The sequence below is a fragment of the Strix aluco genome, chromosome 4 (genome assembly GCF_031877795.1).
Source record: "Strix aluco isolate bStrAlu1 chromosome 4, bStrAlu1.hap1, whole genome shotgun sequence".
Lineage (NCBI taxonomy): Eukaryota > Metazoa > Chordata > Aves > Strigiformes > Strigidae > Strix > Strix aluco.
The window spans coordinates 27,507,856-27,526,445 of record NC_133934.1 but is presented as its reverse complement, the minus strand read 5'-3'; the positions used below and the strand labels follow the sequence as shown (position 1 = coordinate 27,526,445).

Sequence of the window (18,590 nt, the reverse complement as noted above, 5' to 3'; positions counted from 1 at the left end):
TTGCTTTTAATCCGGTTTTAGGAAGTCTACATTCATCACTCATGCACGAGTCAGTAGCAAAGGGATTCAGAAATTAATATAGTTTCTTTGGATCCACAGAGAAAGTCAAGAATGTCCACTGATTCATATCATGTCCTGGAATTATTTCTTCAAACATAAATTTCAAATAGGAGTAGAGTGCCATGAAAATATTTGTACAACCATTCTTGAGAGGTCTTTTTAAAAAAACTCAGTGCTTTATACAGAATACCAGTTTGATTTCTTGTTTCCTGGGTGGGATTCAGTGAGCTATTGTTAGTTTGGATCAAGGGGAGGAGGGAGCAATAAAACCCATATTCTTGAGGAAGCCACTGTGCATAGTTGGTAACTTTGCTGGGGGTATCAGTTAAGATGCAAGGAGGGTATATATAAAAAAGGTACATCTCCTTTTTTAGAGACCTGCAGTGTGTGTTTTGTCTATGCAATGAGAATTCTTGATCTAATCTTAAGGAAGGATATTTTCTTTCCTTACAACTGACTCAAAAGTAGCAAGCAAGTGTACCAGATGAGTACTTTTTTTTGCCATAATTCATTTCTTTCACTTATCCAAATACAGCATCACAACTGGATAGACTAAGTAAATTATAACACCCATCATGGTTCTTAATTTTCTTCTAATTGTATTTCACACATGTTTTAGGTAATGGAATTGTGGCACTGTGATTTTTTTATTTTGTCCTTAATAATGAAGCGATAATTGAAATACAAGATTCCAGAATTAAAAGCATAAACTTCTAGCTAGGGTGAAAGCTTCCTGGCAGGATTTGTATCCTTCTATGCGCTAGATATAGCGAAAGACTTGTCATATATATTTAACCAGTTATTTTCAACTTCTCACTTAAGTAAATTTCTTCTGAGTTTCTGAGGCTCCTCGAAGTTCAGCCACAGTCAAACTGACATCATTGCTGCCAACCTGGCCAACAAACTACAGTATAAACTATAGCTGTTACAGTTGGAGCTTGGTCTTTGTGACTCAGGTTTTCAGCCTCATGTTCTTCAGCTGCACATAAAGCAAAACTTGCGATACATTTTCACATGAGTTACAGAATGTAATAACTATTTCTTTGCTAAACAGAAAACACATTTGTGTGAATATCAAAGGAAGGAGATAAACAATTTTCCTGAATCAACTAGTCCTTGCTGTGGGATTATAAACTTTCTACTACTGCTCATCTCTAAACTAAAATAGAACATGTCCTACAGGACAATAACATGATGTTTTCAGAGACTGCTTCATAGAAAAAGTAAAGATAAGAAGAGAGTAAAGATGAGAGGGAAGAATGAAAATTCCATAACATGGAATTGCTTATTCAACATGTTACTTGTATGCAGAACATAGGTCTTAGGCTGCGAACGTTTAACTCTGGCTTTCTGGGTTTGGCAAAGGTGACTTATTTACTAACAAAGTACTAATAAAGTGAACTTTTGTTTTAATTTAGACTAATGTAAGCTTGAACAGTTGCAAGCTTTCAGCTCAGCATCTAGATCTTCTAAATCTCTCTTTGTGTAGAAAGTAGTAGTCATCCTTTCCATAGCTAGGGGTTCTGCCATCTCCACTGAAGTGGAATACACTTTTCATAAACCTTTCTGTGTAACCAAAATACCATCAGTAAAGAAGCTAATGACTCAGTAAGAGCCAGACTTGCAGAGTTCTAGGAGGCAAGGGAAATGTTTAAGATTTCTAATACAAAAGAAGAGTTTTCCAAATCAAATGAGTGTTGATTATTAACGAAAGCTAATAATTCTTAGTGTTCTATTACTAGCTCATTACTGGGGTGTATCTTTAAATCTTTTAGTGGCATTTTATTGCAGTCATTTCAAATAGGAATTTGAACTTCAGATTTAAGTGCACACACTTACGAAAAAGAGGAGAAATACAGGTAGCTGTGGTCTAAAAGAATTTCACTTTGGGGCTGCTGAGAGTCCTATATTTTGGGGGGGACCAGATTCTATTAAAGCGGAAAGGCTGTTCCATAGCTTCTTCAGGTCCATAGAAATGATTGCATTTTGCTTTACAGGCTTTGGTGTGGATCCTATTACACAACTAGGTGCATTGACACACACAGTACTTTGTTGAATATTATTAAGGAAGTCACATTTAAATTGAAGAGATTGATTATCCTTTCCCTTATTTCATTTGTGCAAGTAAGCATGCAATATGAAAACCATTAAACTTTTTCTTCGGTTCTCCTGAAAGTTTACCCATGCTTATAAATTTTGTGTGTTAAATAAGATTCCCATATTAAATAAGAATCCTCTCTCTCTCTCTCTTTTAAGTTTGTGGTTCTAACTGTGTGTTTGAAGGCTGGATTAGAGACCTCATATTGGACTTTGGTAAGCAGATGTCTTTACCATATTCTCAAATGTTCTATAAAATATGGTGGATGAATGATTGTATTCTTCTTATTTATTACATTATGCCCTTACAGTTTGTCAGCCCTCCCCACAGTGTCAAATTAAACTGTGGTTACTTCATGGAAAGACAGAATATGCACATACAAAAAATAATGCTTAATATTGAAAAGGAGGACATTGGGATAAGGCTTAAAGTAATCCTTCAACTAGAAAAATCAAGTTACTCTGAACTGATTGTAACTGAACTTAAATTGCTTTAAAATGCAGGAATATTGCTGCTGAAAGTATCATTTTGCTTTAAGAAATAGCGAACTGAAGTAGCAGAGTTAAATTAATACAAGGCATGGAAATTTCATCCAGTATATCAGAATCACATTGTAAATACTAAGTAGCAAAGATCTTTTGTTATGTCATAATGCATCTCTGATGTTTGTTTTGTTTTCTTTTTTTGTTTGTTTTAACAGTTCAGCCATATAGCTATCTGGGGCAGCATAGCACTTTGGGTAGTGTTTTTTGGAATCTACTCTTCTTTATGGCCAGTCATTCCCATGGCACCTGATATGTCAGGAGAGGTAAAAGTGTATTTTAACTAATATCTGAATGTGTGCAAAATATACTGTTTCAGTCTTTAGTACAGGCCCAATCTTTATTGGATCCTTTCGCTAACTAGAGGTGCATAAGAGAGCTCCTTCTTTTATACCTTCAATGTGGTAGCCATGTTTGTTTAAAATAGAATTAACTTGTACTCTTGTGAAAATGGAGCTCAACTAACAGGCTGTGATTATATGGTGTAATGAGGGAGAACAGACAGGTAAGCTGCTTTGCAGTTCTTTAGTAAGTTTTAATTTTCTGAAGAGAAGTCTTACCAAATTCAGAACTCAGAATTACAGTGCTTATTTGGCTAGAGGTTTTTTAATAATGAAATAGCACAAGTAGTGCACTGGTTAAGGCTGTTTTTTCATTTTCAATTGTACAAATTTGCTAAGTGTTTGAAACTGTAGAATGCCACAAAAAATTTGAGGTGCCATAACATTGCATGAGCAGCTGCTTGTCATGCACTCATTTCCTTTTCTATTAATGTGCTGCTTGGAATGCATTATTGTACTGTATCTTTAACCTTTTGACAGTAATTACTGGTGGAGTCCCCATCCCTGGAGGCGCTCAAGAGGCGGGTTGACATAGCATTTAGGGATATGGTGTAGTTGGGATCTGTCAGTGCTAGGTTAACGGTTGGACTAGGTGATCTTCAAGGTCCTTTCCAACCTAGATGATTCTGTGGTTTTTCTTTCATTTATTATCCCATTTGTGTAAACCTGCTCTGAATATTGCAATAGGACTGAATCCATAAAAGATGCTTAATTGCTGCCTGTGCTGATCTAATTGGGACTTCAGTCCCAAATTCTCAAAACGATTCAGCTCCAGAAACATCTGAAGTTTAGTATTAATTTACCAGACACTAATGTCTGCTTCTGGGCATGGCTAGTACCTTTTGAGCTGAGAAGTTTGGTGTGCGTTCTCAGGGGGAATCAGAAACTGAGAATACCTGCTTGTTTCAGAAAGATATTCTTCTAACAGTTCTCAAAGCATATCAACTAAATCAAGCCTTACACCAGTAAAAGAGTGCTTTTAACTCCACCCCTGTGAAATAATTCAACAATTTAAAAGTTCATGCAGGATGTGGGAAATTGAGATGCATATCTCTCCCTCACTTGGAGGTAATTTGGACCCACAAATCTCACCTCCTACATAAGCAATTATGGGAAAAATAGTATATAGGCATTTCTATAACTACTACATTTTAATGGAAGGCACAAGGAATTAAGTACTTTTGTAAAAACTTTATACATTGTTCTTTAAGACAATAATAGTGATAAGCACAGTGGGAGCAGCAGGGTGTGTTATACTTGGTATGACATAAAGGTGGCTACTTCACTGTTGAAATAACTGAATATTTTACTTAGTACATGTTCAGTGTCTGAAGTTATTGGGAGAAAAATATGTTTCTGAAGGGAACGTAGTTCCTATGAACGTGGAAATACAGTTCTTCGTAAAGAAATGTAGCTGTCCACAAAAACAAATACCCTTGGGGTTTGAATTCAACATGACACCAAAGTAGTCTGATTTACGAACCCAAATTAATTTATTTGTTGTGATAAAACTGTACTTGAAATAGATACTTTGTTAGTGTTTGCTTATGTATGTGTGTATATAGTAGCTTTCAATGTGTATACATACGTGCAGTTGTTTGAGGGGGTGGTTGTGAAGTGAGGTTGGTTTTGGTTTTGTTTTCTTTCTAAGAATATAGTTAGAGGTCTTTAACATTGGAATAAAGTCTCCTAAACATCTCATAGACTATAAGAGCTTATTTTAAAAGCTCTGGTCTAGTTTTTTGAGCTGTACTCTGGCTAAAAGTCCTGTTGACAAATACTGCGGCTCAGATTGGAAGCAGGATTTTTCGTATGGTCTCACGGAGCCCGCCTCGCTGACCACGTGGTCTCTGGCAGGGCAGAATTCACTGGGTTTCTCTGAAGCAAGTCCAGACCTTCCATAAGTATTCGAACTAAAAGATTCATGAATTTAACTGTGGAAAAGATTGTGGTGTGATAGAAAAAAATCCATACGGACACATCTGCTTGCCTGTGCAAATACTACTTGTCTAATTTCTTCAAATGTGCAAGTCAGACTTGAAGACTTCATCCAAGTACGTTTGGCAGAAATTAAATGAACAAGTCAAAAGCTGACCTCTACGTCTGTAACTTTTTGTCTGTTTTGACTTGGCCTGATCTGATAAATCATGCTGAAGGGGATTTTCAGGGTTTTTTTTCCAAATGTGTTCATTAAAAATTGCCCCTTTTTTAATAAACTGTAGATTTATAAGAAGATTTTACCAACTATAATCCTTGCAAAGTTTAAATATATTCTGTTTCAGCTCCTTAGAGCTGGTAACAAGAGTTCTATCTTAGTAGGTTTATAGTCTTACTAGTCAGTATTCTTGATACAACGTTCATCCAACTCTTCAGTCCCAACTAGATGATATCTGTCTTCTACAAACATCTTTTTCATGGCTTCTTTTAGACAGAAAAGAACCTACTGAAACACTCTAATAAGGATTCGGTCTAACTTCATATTAATGTCATTAAAATAATAAGATTCTTGCTGCTTATTGCTGCTTCTGTTCCAAGAAAATAAAATACTAATGCTCTTGAAGGGGAGAGAAAAAGCATATGGAGCTGATAGAAAACTCATTCATTGGATACAGAGGAAAGGTTTTGTCTAAATATTTTGAAACTTGGATTTTTCATCTATTCCTATAAAATACCTATGCAGCTCTGATAAATGTGTTTAAATGGAGAACACTACAAGATAATGCCTCGAGAAAAAAAAACAGAGTTGTAATAGAAGAAAAGAGTCTGTTTATGCTGCAGAAACATTCTTATGTTGGAGCACTGAAGCTAGCAGCCCAAAGTTAAATCATAAGAATTGCTGGTTTGTGTTCATCTTTTAGTATCAAAGCATCACTCAATAATTTACTGAACAAAGAAAAAGTGTGTCACATACTTTTGCAAGTTTTCCCTACTTTTTACACTAATTTTGTTTCCATCATTTTGTGTATCAATCCAATTGTAGAGAAGATAATTAAAGTTGGCTTTTACACATGTCGCTGTATGTTAGTAATACAGAAGGAAAGAAAATATAGTGAAATGAAAAGTTATGACTTTATGACAGAGTGCCAGCAGTTTTGTTCATTGTCTAGGTCACTGCCCCCCTCCTTCTTGACACGTTCCTCATACTATAATCACGTGCATTTTTGTTTCTCTCTCTTTTGCTCTGAGTTTTCCCAAAAAAGACAAACAAGGACCCTTTGATCCAAAATGCCCTGTTGATGCCAGAACTGCCTCAGCATTATAAATCAAGACCTTTGTTTTCTGGGTATTCGAGATTGCTACTCCCACACTGGACCAGCTCATCCCAACTGTACAGTACCATTCACCACAGTGTGGCTCTCCACGTTACAGTACTCCTAAGTCCTATAAATAGTAGTAACTAGGTTGCCAAATAGGTGGTGCATCAGAAGAGTTGAAAAGTGGCTTCTGGCTCACATAAGCAGAGGTATCCTAGCACAAGTGTTCTCCTGATATGAATAACTGGTAGTTATATAGCTGATACCTGTTAGAGATTGATAACGGGCATCTGGGTTAGAGTAGCTGAAACATGTTTCCTTAGTAAAATTCCGACAAAACCTTAGAGTCAACATTCAAACAAGAAACCAGTTACATTTTGTCAACCCTAAACCAGTTTCTATTACAGTTTAGGAAAAAAAAAAAAAAGTCCCTAGTGAAGAAAACTTCATTCATTTTCCCTGACTGATACTGTTCAGATGAAAATTGTCCGTTCACCATTATCTTTCTGTAGACACAGCCTAGAAGGAAAAATGGACAAAAAATGTGAGAGAAGCAATAGGATTTATGAAGCAGAAGAAAATGGGAAAATAGGCTGTAAAATTTAAGAAGTATATGTGATTAAAAAGGGGATGATAACCTAAGTAGTTACTAGTTAATTATATAGTATCCATGGCTAGTTCAGGTACTGTAGCAGATCAACTTTGTTACAAGTCTTTTAGTAGTCTGAAACAAGACTTACATATTTTTATCATTAATTAAGCTGAAGTTATTATTTATCTTCATATTATTTTTGTTTGTACTTTAGACCCATTCATTTAAAAATTTCTCTTCTTCAGTTTATTCTAAGAATTAGGGACTGTATTCTTCTAGTCTTAGACACAGATCCTAAAATACTAAAAATTCAAGTTTTATCTGCTTACAGCAAAGTGTTAAAATATGTTTTCTACCAGGAGGATTTTGGTAGTAGTAGAAAAACATGATTTCTGTGTGAGGGAACTTGATGCACAGTGTACAAGAGAAATATGGGAAACATTTCAGAAGTTTTCAGTGATTTTTTAACAATTTTGTAGTCTCTGTAACACAGTGTTTATTACAGTACAATGTTTATCTGCAGTAATGTTTATTTCTGCATTTGTTGTCTGTCAGTACTGTCTAGTGTAGAAGCATCTGAACAACCACCTTTACAGGCTATTTTCTTAATATTTTACCTGTAAAGATTGTGCTTTTACATCTAGATGCACAAGAAAGAAAAAAAGAAGAAAAAACCCAAAACAACTTCTTTGTAGGTGTTTTGTGGTTAGATTTAACACCGTTATGGAGAAGTGGGTCATACCACAGGACATCTTTTTTGACCCATTACATGAAACAAGCTCAATTTAATTTCAGAAAAGGTGCCACTACAGACCTGAACGTTTTCATTGCAGACTTGAGTAAATCAGCTGCATGGATCTCTTTCTGTACTACATTGATGTAACTGAAGTTGATACTTCTATTTTATATATAACATTAACAAGGAGAGTAAGTGAAGTATACTTCAAATAATTTTTTTAACAAATTATAGTATTTTCTCAGTTTAAACCACATGTAGTTTGCAGAAATATCTAAAAGTAAATGCCAAGTCTCTTCGTAGTTGATGAGGTATTTACATTGTAGATGCAATTTTTTTTCTTTGAGACTCTTCAAACAGGAAACTGTTCTGTGATGCTGAAGAAAATGCATTTTTAATCTGTGATCCAGTGCATTACCAGAATTTTCCTGTTGTCCGTGTTTTGTCATATTGTGCATTATACCCACCTGAAAGAAATAAATGATGCTGTGATTAAATTTTTACATGTTTTTACATCTATGTAGTCCTTTTGCAATAATTCCATTAACTAATGAAGTTTCTGTAACTTGTATCACCTAATAAGAGTAGCTACCATTCATGTGTCAGTAGGGTATAAAGCTGCTAGAACCTTTCCATTGTTTCCATCCTTGCAATTCAAAAGGCTGCTTTTCTTTTTAATGCCACTTAAAAAAAGCAGATTGACTTTTAAAATTATAAAATAGATACATTTCTAAGCTGGTACAGGTAACTCTTTCTTGAACAAAAATGGTTGTGGTTTGAGTTGAAAACCTGTAATTGGGGAGGGGGGAAAAAATAAACCAACCTGTTGTATACCTCACACTAGTACAACTCCTGACGCTTTTGGGTTTGTTACTGTTATGTGTTCCAGGTTGTCAGGCCTCTTTTTATACACAGAAGTGATTAATAAATTAGCTTAAAATTATAATACTTACTGGAATAAGAAGTGTGACTTTGAGATTAAAAGCAAAATTTCAGTATCTGCAGAACTTTTTAATTTATTGTGGTACTGTAGATAATGCACTGTAAAGTTCTCCAGAGCACTATCTGTTTCTGCTCTGTCTGACCCTGGCGATCTATAAAACTACTGACAGAAACTGAAGGAACAAACATGTATTTTACAGAACTTGATTGAGGTTTGCAGAATCTTTGTGAAAAACAATAATATTCCTTGTTGGATGATTTAGCTGCACCATGTAGGAAAGATGTATTAGAATATACTGTACTAACAGTATTAGTTTCTTAAATATTGCTTCTGGCTGTATTATTCCACATAACCTGCTTATATGGAATTGTGCTTATTAAAATATTAGATATACATCCTTTAATCCCCTTAGTTAGACACACAAAAAAAACCACACACACTTTTTTAAAATGTAGCTGTCCAGGTACTTCAATCTCTAATGAACAGGTCTTTTCGAGGGAGATGGTTATCTGAAGTCTGATCTGAAAGGGGGAATTTGTTTTAGTCTAATGGAGAGCAAAACCAGTATTCAGACTAGTATACAATCATGGAATGGTTGAGGTTGGAACAAACCTCTGGAGGTCATCTGGTCCAATCCCCCCAACACCTAGACCAAGTTGCCCAGGACCATGTCCAGATGGCTTTTGAATATCACCAAGGATGGGGACTCCACAACCTCTCTGGACGACCTGTGCCAGTGTTCAGTAACCCTCACAGTAAGAAAGTATTTCTTGATGTTCAGATGGAGCCTGCTGTGTTTCAGTTTGTGCTTATTGTCTCTTGTCCTGTCACAGGGCACCACTGGAAATAGCCTGGCTTTGTCTTCTTTACACCCTCTGTTCAGGAATTTATGTCCATTGATAAGATCCCCCCTGAGCCTTCTCTAGGCTAGATAGTCCCAACTATTTCAGTCTTTCTTCTCGAATGAGAGATGCTGCAGGCCCTTCATCATCTTCGTGGCCATTCACTGGACTCTCTCCAGTATGTCCATGTGTCTTGTACTGGGGAATCCAGAACTGGACACTTCTCTAGGTGTGATCGCATCAGTGCGGAGGAGAGGGGATCTGCCTCATCCTCCACTGGCAATACTTTGTCTAATGAAGCTGAAGATACCATTCACATTCTTTGCTGCAAGGGCACATTGCTGGCTCATGTTCAACTTGGTGTCCATCAGAACCAAGTCCTTTTCTGCCAAGCTGCTTTCCAGCTGGGTGGCCCCCAGCATATACTGATGCCTGGGGTTGTTCCTGCCCAGCTGCAGGACTTTGCACTTCTCCTGGTTGAAGTTCATGAGGTTCCTGTTGGCTTCTCCAACCTGCTGAGGTTTCTCTGGATGGCAACACAACCCTCTGGTGCATCTGCCACTCTTCCCAGTTTTGTGTCATTAGCAAACTTCCTGAGGGTACACTGTACCCCATCATCCAGGTCTTTAATGAAGATGTTAAACAGGACTGGCCCACAGTATTGACCCCTGGGGTACGCTGTTAGTTATTGGACTCCAGCTAGACTGTGCCACTGATCACCACCCTGTGGACCCAGCCATGCAGTCTGTTCATCCAGCCCATACATCAACAGCTTCTCTATGAGGATCTTATCACTTATGCCCTGCGGTGTTGTCCCTCCAGCAGTAAAAGGTGCTATTAATGGATACCTGTCTCTTGCATTTTTAAAAACAGATTAGTGTTGTTTTAGTAACTTTTGCAGAATACGTCATAATAAATAAATAAATGTCAGTGGTTGTATATTTAAGAAAATTGCTACGGTCCTGATCCTCAATATTAGCAGGGGGAGTTGTAAATAATGCCCCTAAAATTTGAAAAGTAATGGTTCTCTTTAAATTCTCCAATGAAACAAGAGAATTACTGTGCCATGCTTTTAAGGGAACCTGTCATATATCTCAGTTGACAATCTGTATTTCTAAAAATTGCCTTGAGCCCTATATGGTAAACAAATACCAAAGTCTCAATTCTCACTTCATTATCACAAAACTTGTGGAAAATACCCATTCTTCAATGGCTGATATCTGGAGTAGGTATGCAGAGTTAGCCAGTAGATTTTTTTTTTTTTCCCCGTGCTTCACTGCTTATTCCCAGTCTGGATTAAAATGTTATCCAAAATTCTGGGTCTTCACTTTGGGGGGACTAGTTGGTGTAGTAAATTTTCAGTGAGGGACTATTGTTTATTTACAGAACATGTCTAAAATACAGTTTTCAAGAACATTGAAATAATTAAACAACAAAAGCTATAGTCTTTGTTCCTAGTCCAAAACTTTTTCAACCCCATTCTCAGCAAAAGGCCCCTATAGGCATTTTCCCACATTTTTAGCACATTTTCATCCCCCTCCAAGTTTTTTTCCCAACCTGTCTTTTACAAGCCTGTGAGTCTTCACAAAACAATAATCAGTAATTTGTATCTGTCTTCCCCTATATACCGATGTGAACCTCTTGTTTAGAGAAATAAAATGTTTCAATGTACATTTGTGGAGAATATTATTACTACATAAAAGAACTCGAAGATTTTTTGAAGCGAATCAGAGTTCATCCCATAACACATACCCATTTTAGTCATCTCTCCTTATCTGAGAGCCTAATATTCTGTTATTATTCTGATACTAACTTATTTTAGCTTATTTAATTCTTTAAATACAAAGTTTGCTTTTAGTCTTTCACTTCAGGAATCCAAAATATTTTCATAAAGGGTTTTTCTTTTTCCATTTAATTCCCATTAGGTAGTTTCCATTTTGAGTCCTCTGACCTTCGCAGTTTAATTGTACTTAGTCTAGTACTAGATACTTGTTAGCCAGAGCCTGCTATTCCCAGATATACTTCAGAGATCCCATATTCAGCAATTACATTCTCATTCTTGTTCTTTGACTGCACAGGTACAAACAGAAACAGCAGACCTGATCTTTGAACTATCAAATTTACCTGTTCTGCTTATGATGGTCTGTCTTGGTAGTATTACCATTCTACTATTCTTCCTTTTTATTGGTTAGTCTTTTCCCAGTATCAGTATTCTAACTGAATTCTTTCCCTTAGCATATTATTGCCAATCTCCTTTATAAACAAAAATTACGTGTTTTTTCTGTTTAAAATGTTATGAATCAAATTTAGTACACATTCCTGTTGTAGTCATGCATACAGCAACACTTAAAAGATGAATGATACTCAGCTGCCATCTTTCTCCATAGCAACTTCCTCTTCTGATGCGCAGTAGTGAGGAATGACCAGTTCTTTACGAATTCTAGTGAAACTCTGTAAGTGTTTCCTGTACTCCTTCCTGCTACACGTATTGCAGTGCAGAGAACCCTTATCCTGGTAATAAACTGTAGAATCACCAGAATTCATCTGCTCATTGTGGCTTTACATCTCCTTTTCCAGATACTATTTCTTACATCGTCTTTGAATCCACTCAGATAGGTTTCCCTGTGAATCTTTTACTCTGAGACAAAGAGGACAGTTTAGTCTTTTCTTGCAGAACAATTAATGTTCTCTGATTACAAGCATGATTAAAGTAGTGTGATAAATCTCACCTTGCCAACATTTTCTAGCTTGTCAAATTTCACATCCAGGTGGCTATTTCTCTTTAATTTTCTAAAGGTTATTTTTCAGGTCTGTTAGCTCCAGCTGTAGTGCTAACAAAAGCCAAACTTCTGCTAACAGAACCTTCTTCTCTTCCTAATTCTCAGGAAAGCTTGCTTTGTTTGTGTGTCATTCTCCTCTTCAGCTTTTTGAGGAAACTTCCAGGTATTAATATTTATTGTGAATCCTTCTTTTTCTTTTTTCTTGCTTTTTATCTTTGAAAGCACTTCCATCACTGTTTTGTCTAAAGTCAACAGAGATAGCAACTGGTAAAATTCATAACAGCTATTTCTGGCACCATGATTTATTGCTGGTTTGTTTGGCTCTTTTTTTCCAAATGTGAAATATCTATTGAGGTAACCTAGGCTTTCATAAAATGCAAGGAAGGCATTAAATGCCTGTGAACTTAATTCACAAAGTGAAAATGAGCAGCCACTCTAAGCTAGTTACAAGAACGTGTGATGAGGTGCAGTCTTGCATTTCATCCCTTTCTGGGCTCAAATGCCTTACTGTGGTTAGAGATAAGTGCTAATCTGATGATTCACAAACCTGAACTACCTCCCACAGTTAGACCCCTATCACCTATGTTTTTTAAAATACCCATTTATCCAACAGTTAAATACTAGAATATTCACCCCAAATGAATGTTACCCAAAAGCCAGATTTAAGTTTCTCTCTACTTTGCAATTTTCAGGGTAACATTTTCTGCTGAAAGGGTGATTGAACAGAGAACTGTGTCTTCTGCTGTTCCACTTCATATGGAATAATCAAATATTTACTGGATCAGAAGAGACAATGTGCTGGCTTTTGCTCAGCCTGAGTGATTAAGGTACTCTGTAGGAAAAGGCAAGACGTGTGTTCCAATGATACTTAAAATATTAACTGAAACAAGGGGCTGAATTAATGACACATCTGTAGACAAGAGACCTGACCTAAGTCTCTGTATTGCTCTGTGTCACCACAGACATACTTCTTGAAGCTTTAGGTTTTATAGTACGTGTCTGTGTTTGTGAGCTTTTCTATATATTTATTATTTACAATAATATTTATTATTTGTGTTTATATAATTAAGATGATAATTTTCATCATCCCTCTGTGGCATACAGTCCACCCTTCATACCCACCTGCAGTGAGGAAATTGGTGATCTTACAGTCAACTATTTGTGATCTTGCAGTCGACTATTTGTATCCTTAGCTGAAGAAAATGAGAGGAGCTAGGGAAGAAGTAAAGGCATGTTCCTTAGTCTATCCTTACTCGTTTTCTTCATCTTATAGGAGATTTGTTCAAGTAAGATTCTGCCTGCAGATATCCACAGTTATGGCTTCCTGACTGCCTGGTACTCCCTCAGTTTCAGTACCTCTTACTATTTGTAGTATATCAGTAAGGCTTTGTTTTGTATTTGCAGAAAATGGAGGGACTCCCTTTTTGCTATATTTAATAAGCAGAGTTCCTATTTAGTTCTTAATTAGTAGGAACTCTGATATGTTTTTTAAACTCTAAATAGCAAAGAAGGACTAGAGGCACTACAAGAACTCATTTGTAGGAACTTCACTGCACTGGGAGTCAATGCAGATCTGTTTTAATATTACAACAGTAAGTACTTTGGCATGTATGAAGGCAAACACATGCAGATAACTAAAACTAATTAAGTTGTCTCTGTAGGCTCTTGAGAAACTGTTGCTGGTTTGATGGTGTTGAGGAGGTATTATAATAGTTCTGTGGTCTGTAGGGAAGAGGATACGTACCTAGGTGATACCTGAAATAGATAAACTGAAAAGGGTTTTCATAAGCTTTTTTGCAACAAGAATTTTACTGTTCTTTTCATCTTGCTCTCTACTTTTAGAAGGCTCTTCAAAATCTGAGCTAGCTCTTCTGCCAGATGATTTCATAGTGAAGAAAAAGGGAATATTCTCTGTTCATTTTGGCATGTCATTTCCTAACAGTACATCTTCATCAGTGCATTAAAAATGTTTTGCAACCAGGATTTCTAATGTGCCAGTAGCCATGAAAGGAAGTATTTCTCAGCTTTTTTTTCCTTTTTTAAAAAATAAGAACTTATATAAAAATCTGTACATTGCACTTAATAAACAATGTTAATTCATTTTAGAAAGTCCTGATACTGAGCATGAGCTACACATACAACAAATAATTTATCCTCCCTGCAGGATTTGTAATTCCTACAATAAACTAGGCTTCCCAGCTCTCATTTTGGATTACTTCTGAATTCCCCTGGGAGCCACTTTTGTGGCAGATTCCATTTGGTTTCACAAGGCCTAAAGGGGGAAAACTTGGCATAGACCACAAATCTCTCACATTAGGAACAATTTGTAAACCACGAACAGAGGCAGCCAGAGTCCGTCCCCAGAACAGGCTGCTCCTGTTAGTGCCATTGTCTGAAAAGGATTGGTTTGCCATTTCCCAGATGACCTGCCTATGTGTAGAGAGATGTGAAAAGTTAGAGACAAAAATGTTTTCTACAGAGTGAGGGGAGAGCTTTCTTGTACAGAAAGGAAGGAAATACCTTCTGTGGGATTTTATTTTTTCCCCTCTTCGTCCAAAAAATACAAAGAGGCCCTCTGTCTTTAATGCGAATGTCGGCTTTAAATCTTTTAGGTTTGGATTAACTCTGTAAAAGAAAAAAAATCTGACAGGCTTTCAAATATGACGCAGAAAAACTTTTTTTTTTTTCCTCAATTCATGTTGTTCATTTGTAAAGCCAAAGGCTGGATGGGCTGAATAGTAGGCGCCAGTTGTTCCTTCATTCATAGTTAGCATTACAATGGTCAGAATTAACATCCTAAGACCTACATTATCACTTTTGGTGTTTCACCAGCAAACATTTAATACAGGGTGGCTAACGGAAGGACAGCTCTCTGCTATGTTCTTACAAATTAAAAAATTTTGTTAATAATAGGAAGTAGGAGTCGTAATTACTTCAAGTTGTATTTTTTATGCTTTTTCTTGGTTTTTAGGAAACTTTGTCTCTCTAATTACTATTTAATTATAAAATGTCTTGCAAAATGTAGTTGTGATAGACATTTCCTATTAGCTGCTGGTTTAGGAAATTAGTATTTCATCAAGTATGTCAAAAGTCATGTTTTGCTTATAAAGTGACTGTGCTAATACATTTTCTCCACTTCCTGATACAAAATTTTCTTTTTTTTTTCCTCTGTTGAAAATGTGAATTGTTTTATTTTGAACCTGTCATTGTTTACACCTTTGGTGACAGCTGTTGGCAGAAATAATTACTAGAATCTCAGGGCAATAGCTATGTCCTTTTAACATAGCTGTGGAAAGTCTACCAATTTTTTGGTTAAAATACATTCTAATGCTTTCCAAAGTATCAGTGTCTGTAGGAATTTGGGATACAAAAACAAGGTAAATGGAACTTTTTACTTATATGCGAATGAGATTTTTTTCCTGAAAATAATTCACTTTTGGTTGTACACATGAATGTATCAAGTATAATTCTAAAATTTTCATCTATGCACATTCAGAAATTAGACTTTAGCTACTGGAAGCTACCTGCATTTGTCTGCTAATTAATACTAGTAGAATTTCAGCTTATTTTAGTTATGTACTGAGGTTTAACCTTTGAAATTAATTAGTCTCCAAGTGATGAAGCAAAGGATTTGAAAGGATATCGTTGTGTAGCAATGTTACTTTCAATTTCTGTGCAACCTAATTATATTACAAGGGTATTTTTAATACTGACTGCAAAACAATCTTTCAGTAATATGCTTCATTAAGTATTTATCATACTCCTTGCATCCATAATATTATTGATGTAGACACTTGAGCATGTATTACAAGGGTAGATTAAAGGGGTTTTTTCCTTTAATGTCCATACATTATGACGTTTGTTTTGGCTTTTTAGCGTGTTTTAGTTTTTAGTATGTTTACAGACCCAGTTATGAACAGAAGAAATTCCTATGTATTAATATAAAGCAGTGTATAAAAAAGCAAACACACAACTAAAAGCAATGATCTGGTTTGCAAATATTTCACTGTGCATTAATGTGTCAGATCTTCATTTAACAATATGTTGCATGCTTCCATAATTATGTAATTAGTTGTTTTCTTAGTTCTCATTTTTAAGCAGTTTTTTGAACAAGGAGTCTGTGGCAGTGTGGGAACTGTGGTACAGTGAGTTCTGTTGGAGATAACTTTGATCTGAGTTATATTGCAAAATGATTGTAACAGCGTCCAATATCCATATCAATGCTCACGAACCATTATATCCTGTTAGGATTGATTGCAAATAAGAAATTGTGCTCATAATGTATTGACAGAGATTGCACAGGGCAGGGAGGGGATGGATTTTCAATAAACCTGATTTTAATAGAAATGTCTACAATCAGCATAGTGGTTCAGAGCAGGGTTGTAGAGGCGTAGATTCCCCCTCTCTCAAAGGAGGTAAGCAGTGCGATCTTTCTACCAGCTTCTTAACATGAATTAGTCCTTACTATCTACTGGATTTCTATATCAACTCAGGGGATTTTAGAAAGGAGTTTTATTTCACATTAGAGAGTCTAGAATAGTTCGTTTAAACTTGCTTTTGATTCTCTGAACAAAGTAATTGATATTTCTAAGGTTTTTTTTGTAGTTCTTGTCATGACATCATCACATTTTTGTGCTTTTTTTCCCTCCAGGCAGCTATGATGTTCAGTTCTGGAGTGTTTTGGATGGGACTTCTGTGTATTCCTATGACAGCTTTACTTTTTGATGTAGTATACAAAGTGTGAGTACAGAAATGCCCAGGTTTACGGGAGAAGGTACTGACTTTTAAATGTGTGTTCTAATTACTAATATAAGAAAAGCAAATGAAGATCGGCTCTGGTGATTATATAAAATTATTTTTCCCTTGTTTGTTTTTTTGACATTTTAGTATTTTAAATGTTTCAGTAATTGTAATGTCTTTTTTATAAATATTTGTTTCTAAATCGTGAGAACAAATGATAGAATACATTATTTAGACTTACTTTGTAATATTCTTGTAAAGCTTAATTTTAAGTCATCTGGGAAATTTGATTTCTAAATTAAATGTTTATGTAAGTCTTAAACCAATCTCTTCTTTTGCTTTCAAGAAGAGTAAATCTGGCAGTATTTTGTATTACTTACAGAGTAAAGAGAACTACTTTTAAGACACTGGTAGATGAAGTTCAGGAGTTGGAAGCAAAATCTGAGGATCCTGGGGCGGTTGTGCATGGGAAGAGGTACTGTAAAAATCTGTAGATTATTGTCTTAAAAAAAAACCAAACAACAGACTTAAATATTTTCAGCATACGTTACATATGTATCAAAGACAAAAGGTTACTTTTAAAAATCCATACAAACAAAAGGCATCTGTAAAGAGGTTTCAGGTCTACTGAGCCATATGTTTTTTTCATATGCTCAGATGTAGGTTTTTACCAAAGGCTTTAACTGATGTGTTTGTTTGTAGCTGACTGTCACGTTTCTAGTTATTATGTATAGAACAGACTTGAGGTATGATTTTAATTCTGTCACTTTTGACTGTGTTAACAATTAATACAAAGTGAGTTTAAACCTGCATCATTCACTAGTATAGTTATAAATTGGGTCTAAGCACAATAAAAAAAATCTAAAAATTTAAAACCTGCTTGATAACATAGGAGCAAACAGCAAAATATGTCTAGGATTTGCTGAAATTTAATAGAACAAGCTGGCTTTATATCTAATGCCAGTCCAGAGCAAACTGATTTGGCTAACCTGTATGAGGTAAGAAATAACTTTAAGACTCCACAAGAGTTCCCTTGTTGCATCCTCCATCATGAGTCAGGCAGGTAATTGTAAAAGGGAGAAAGTAAAACTGAGCAATCGGACAATTTCTATGTGTAAACTCAGCATAAAGGTGTGCTCTCACTAATATACTTCAGAATTTTTCACTGTAGCTTGTAGCAAACACTTGCTGAATTGGGAGTATGAGATGACAAAGTACCCCTCTCTCCCCTTCCAATTCATTAGTGCCATTTGGCTGAGCTAGAGCTTTCTTTCCTTGTCCATTTTCATGGGTTTTTTGAAGTCTAAAAAGAGCTGAAACTGTTGATACTTGATTTTCCTGTTCTTTCTTTCCTTTGGACTGCTGTTCTTCTCGTATCTTCATGGCAAAGGGCTTAGCCAAGAACCCTTTTTTCCTACCAAGCTGTGCACAGAAAGAGACCAGAAAAAACACAAAAGCCACTTCTTTTATTGTAGGTTCAGTTTTCAGGAAGCACCTTTTGTTCATAAAGATATTTAAGTTCCCTGTCTCCTTTAGTCTTACTGTATCCCTCCTCCAGTTCATGGGAATCAGCTTACTAGGATTTACCAGGTTGAGACCAAATTTTACATTAGATACCAGGGTGATGACCATAATTTCTAATGGGTGGAATATCCAGCTTGT

General features: G+C 35.9%; 1 protein-coding gene across 5 annotated transcripts in view; it reads left to right on the top strand.

Moving 5' to 3' along the window:
* Positions 1–18,590, top strand: part of ATP8A1 (ATPase phospholipid transporting 8A1) — a 130,161-nt gene that overhangs the window by 101,049 nt on the left and 10,522 nt on the right. For all 5 annotated transcript variants that reach the window (XM_074822428.1, XM_074822426.1, XM_074822429.1 and 2 more), the window contains 4 exons: positions 2,317–2,373; positions 2,859–2,966; positions 16,840–16,928; positions 17,311–17,403. In XM_074822428.1, coding sequence (XP_074678529.1) covers positions 2,317–2,373; positions 2,859–2,966; positions 16,840–16,928; positions 17,311–17,403 — 347 coding nt within the window. The remainder of the gene's footprint in view (positions 1–2,316; positions 2,374–2,858; positions 2,967–16,839; positions 16,929–17,310; positions 17,404–18,590) is intronic.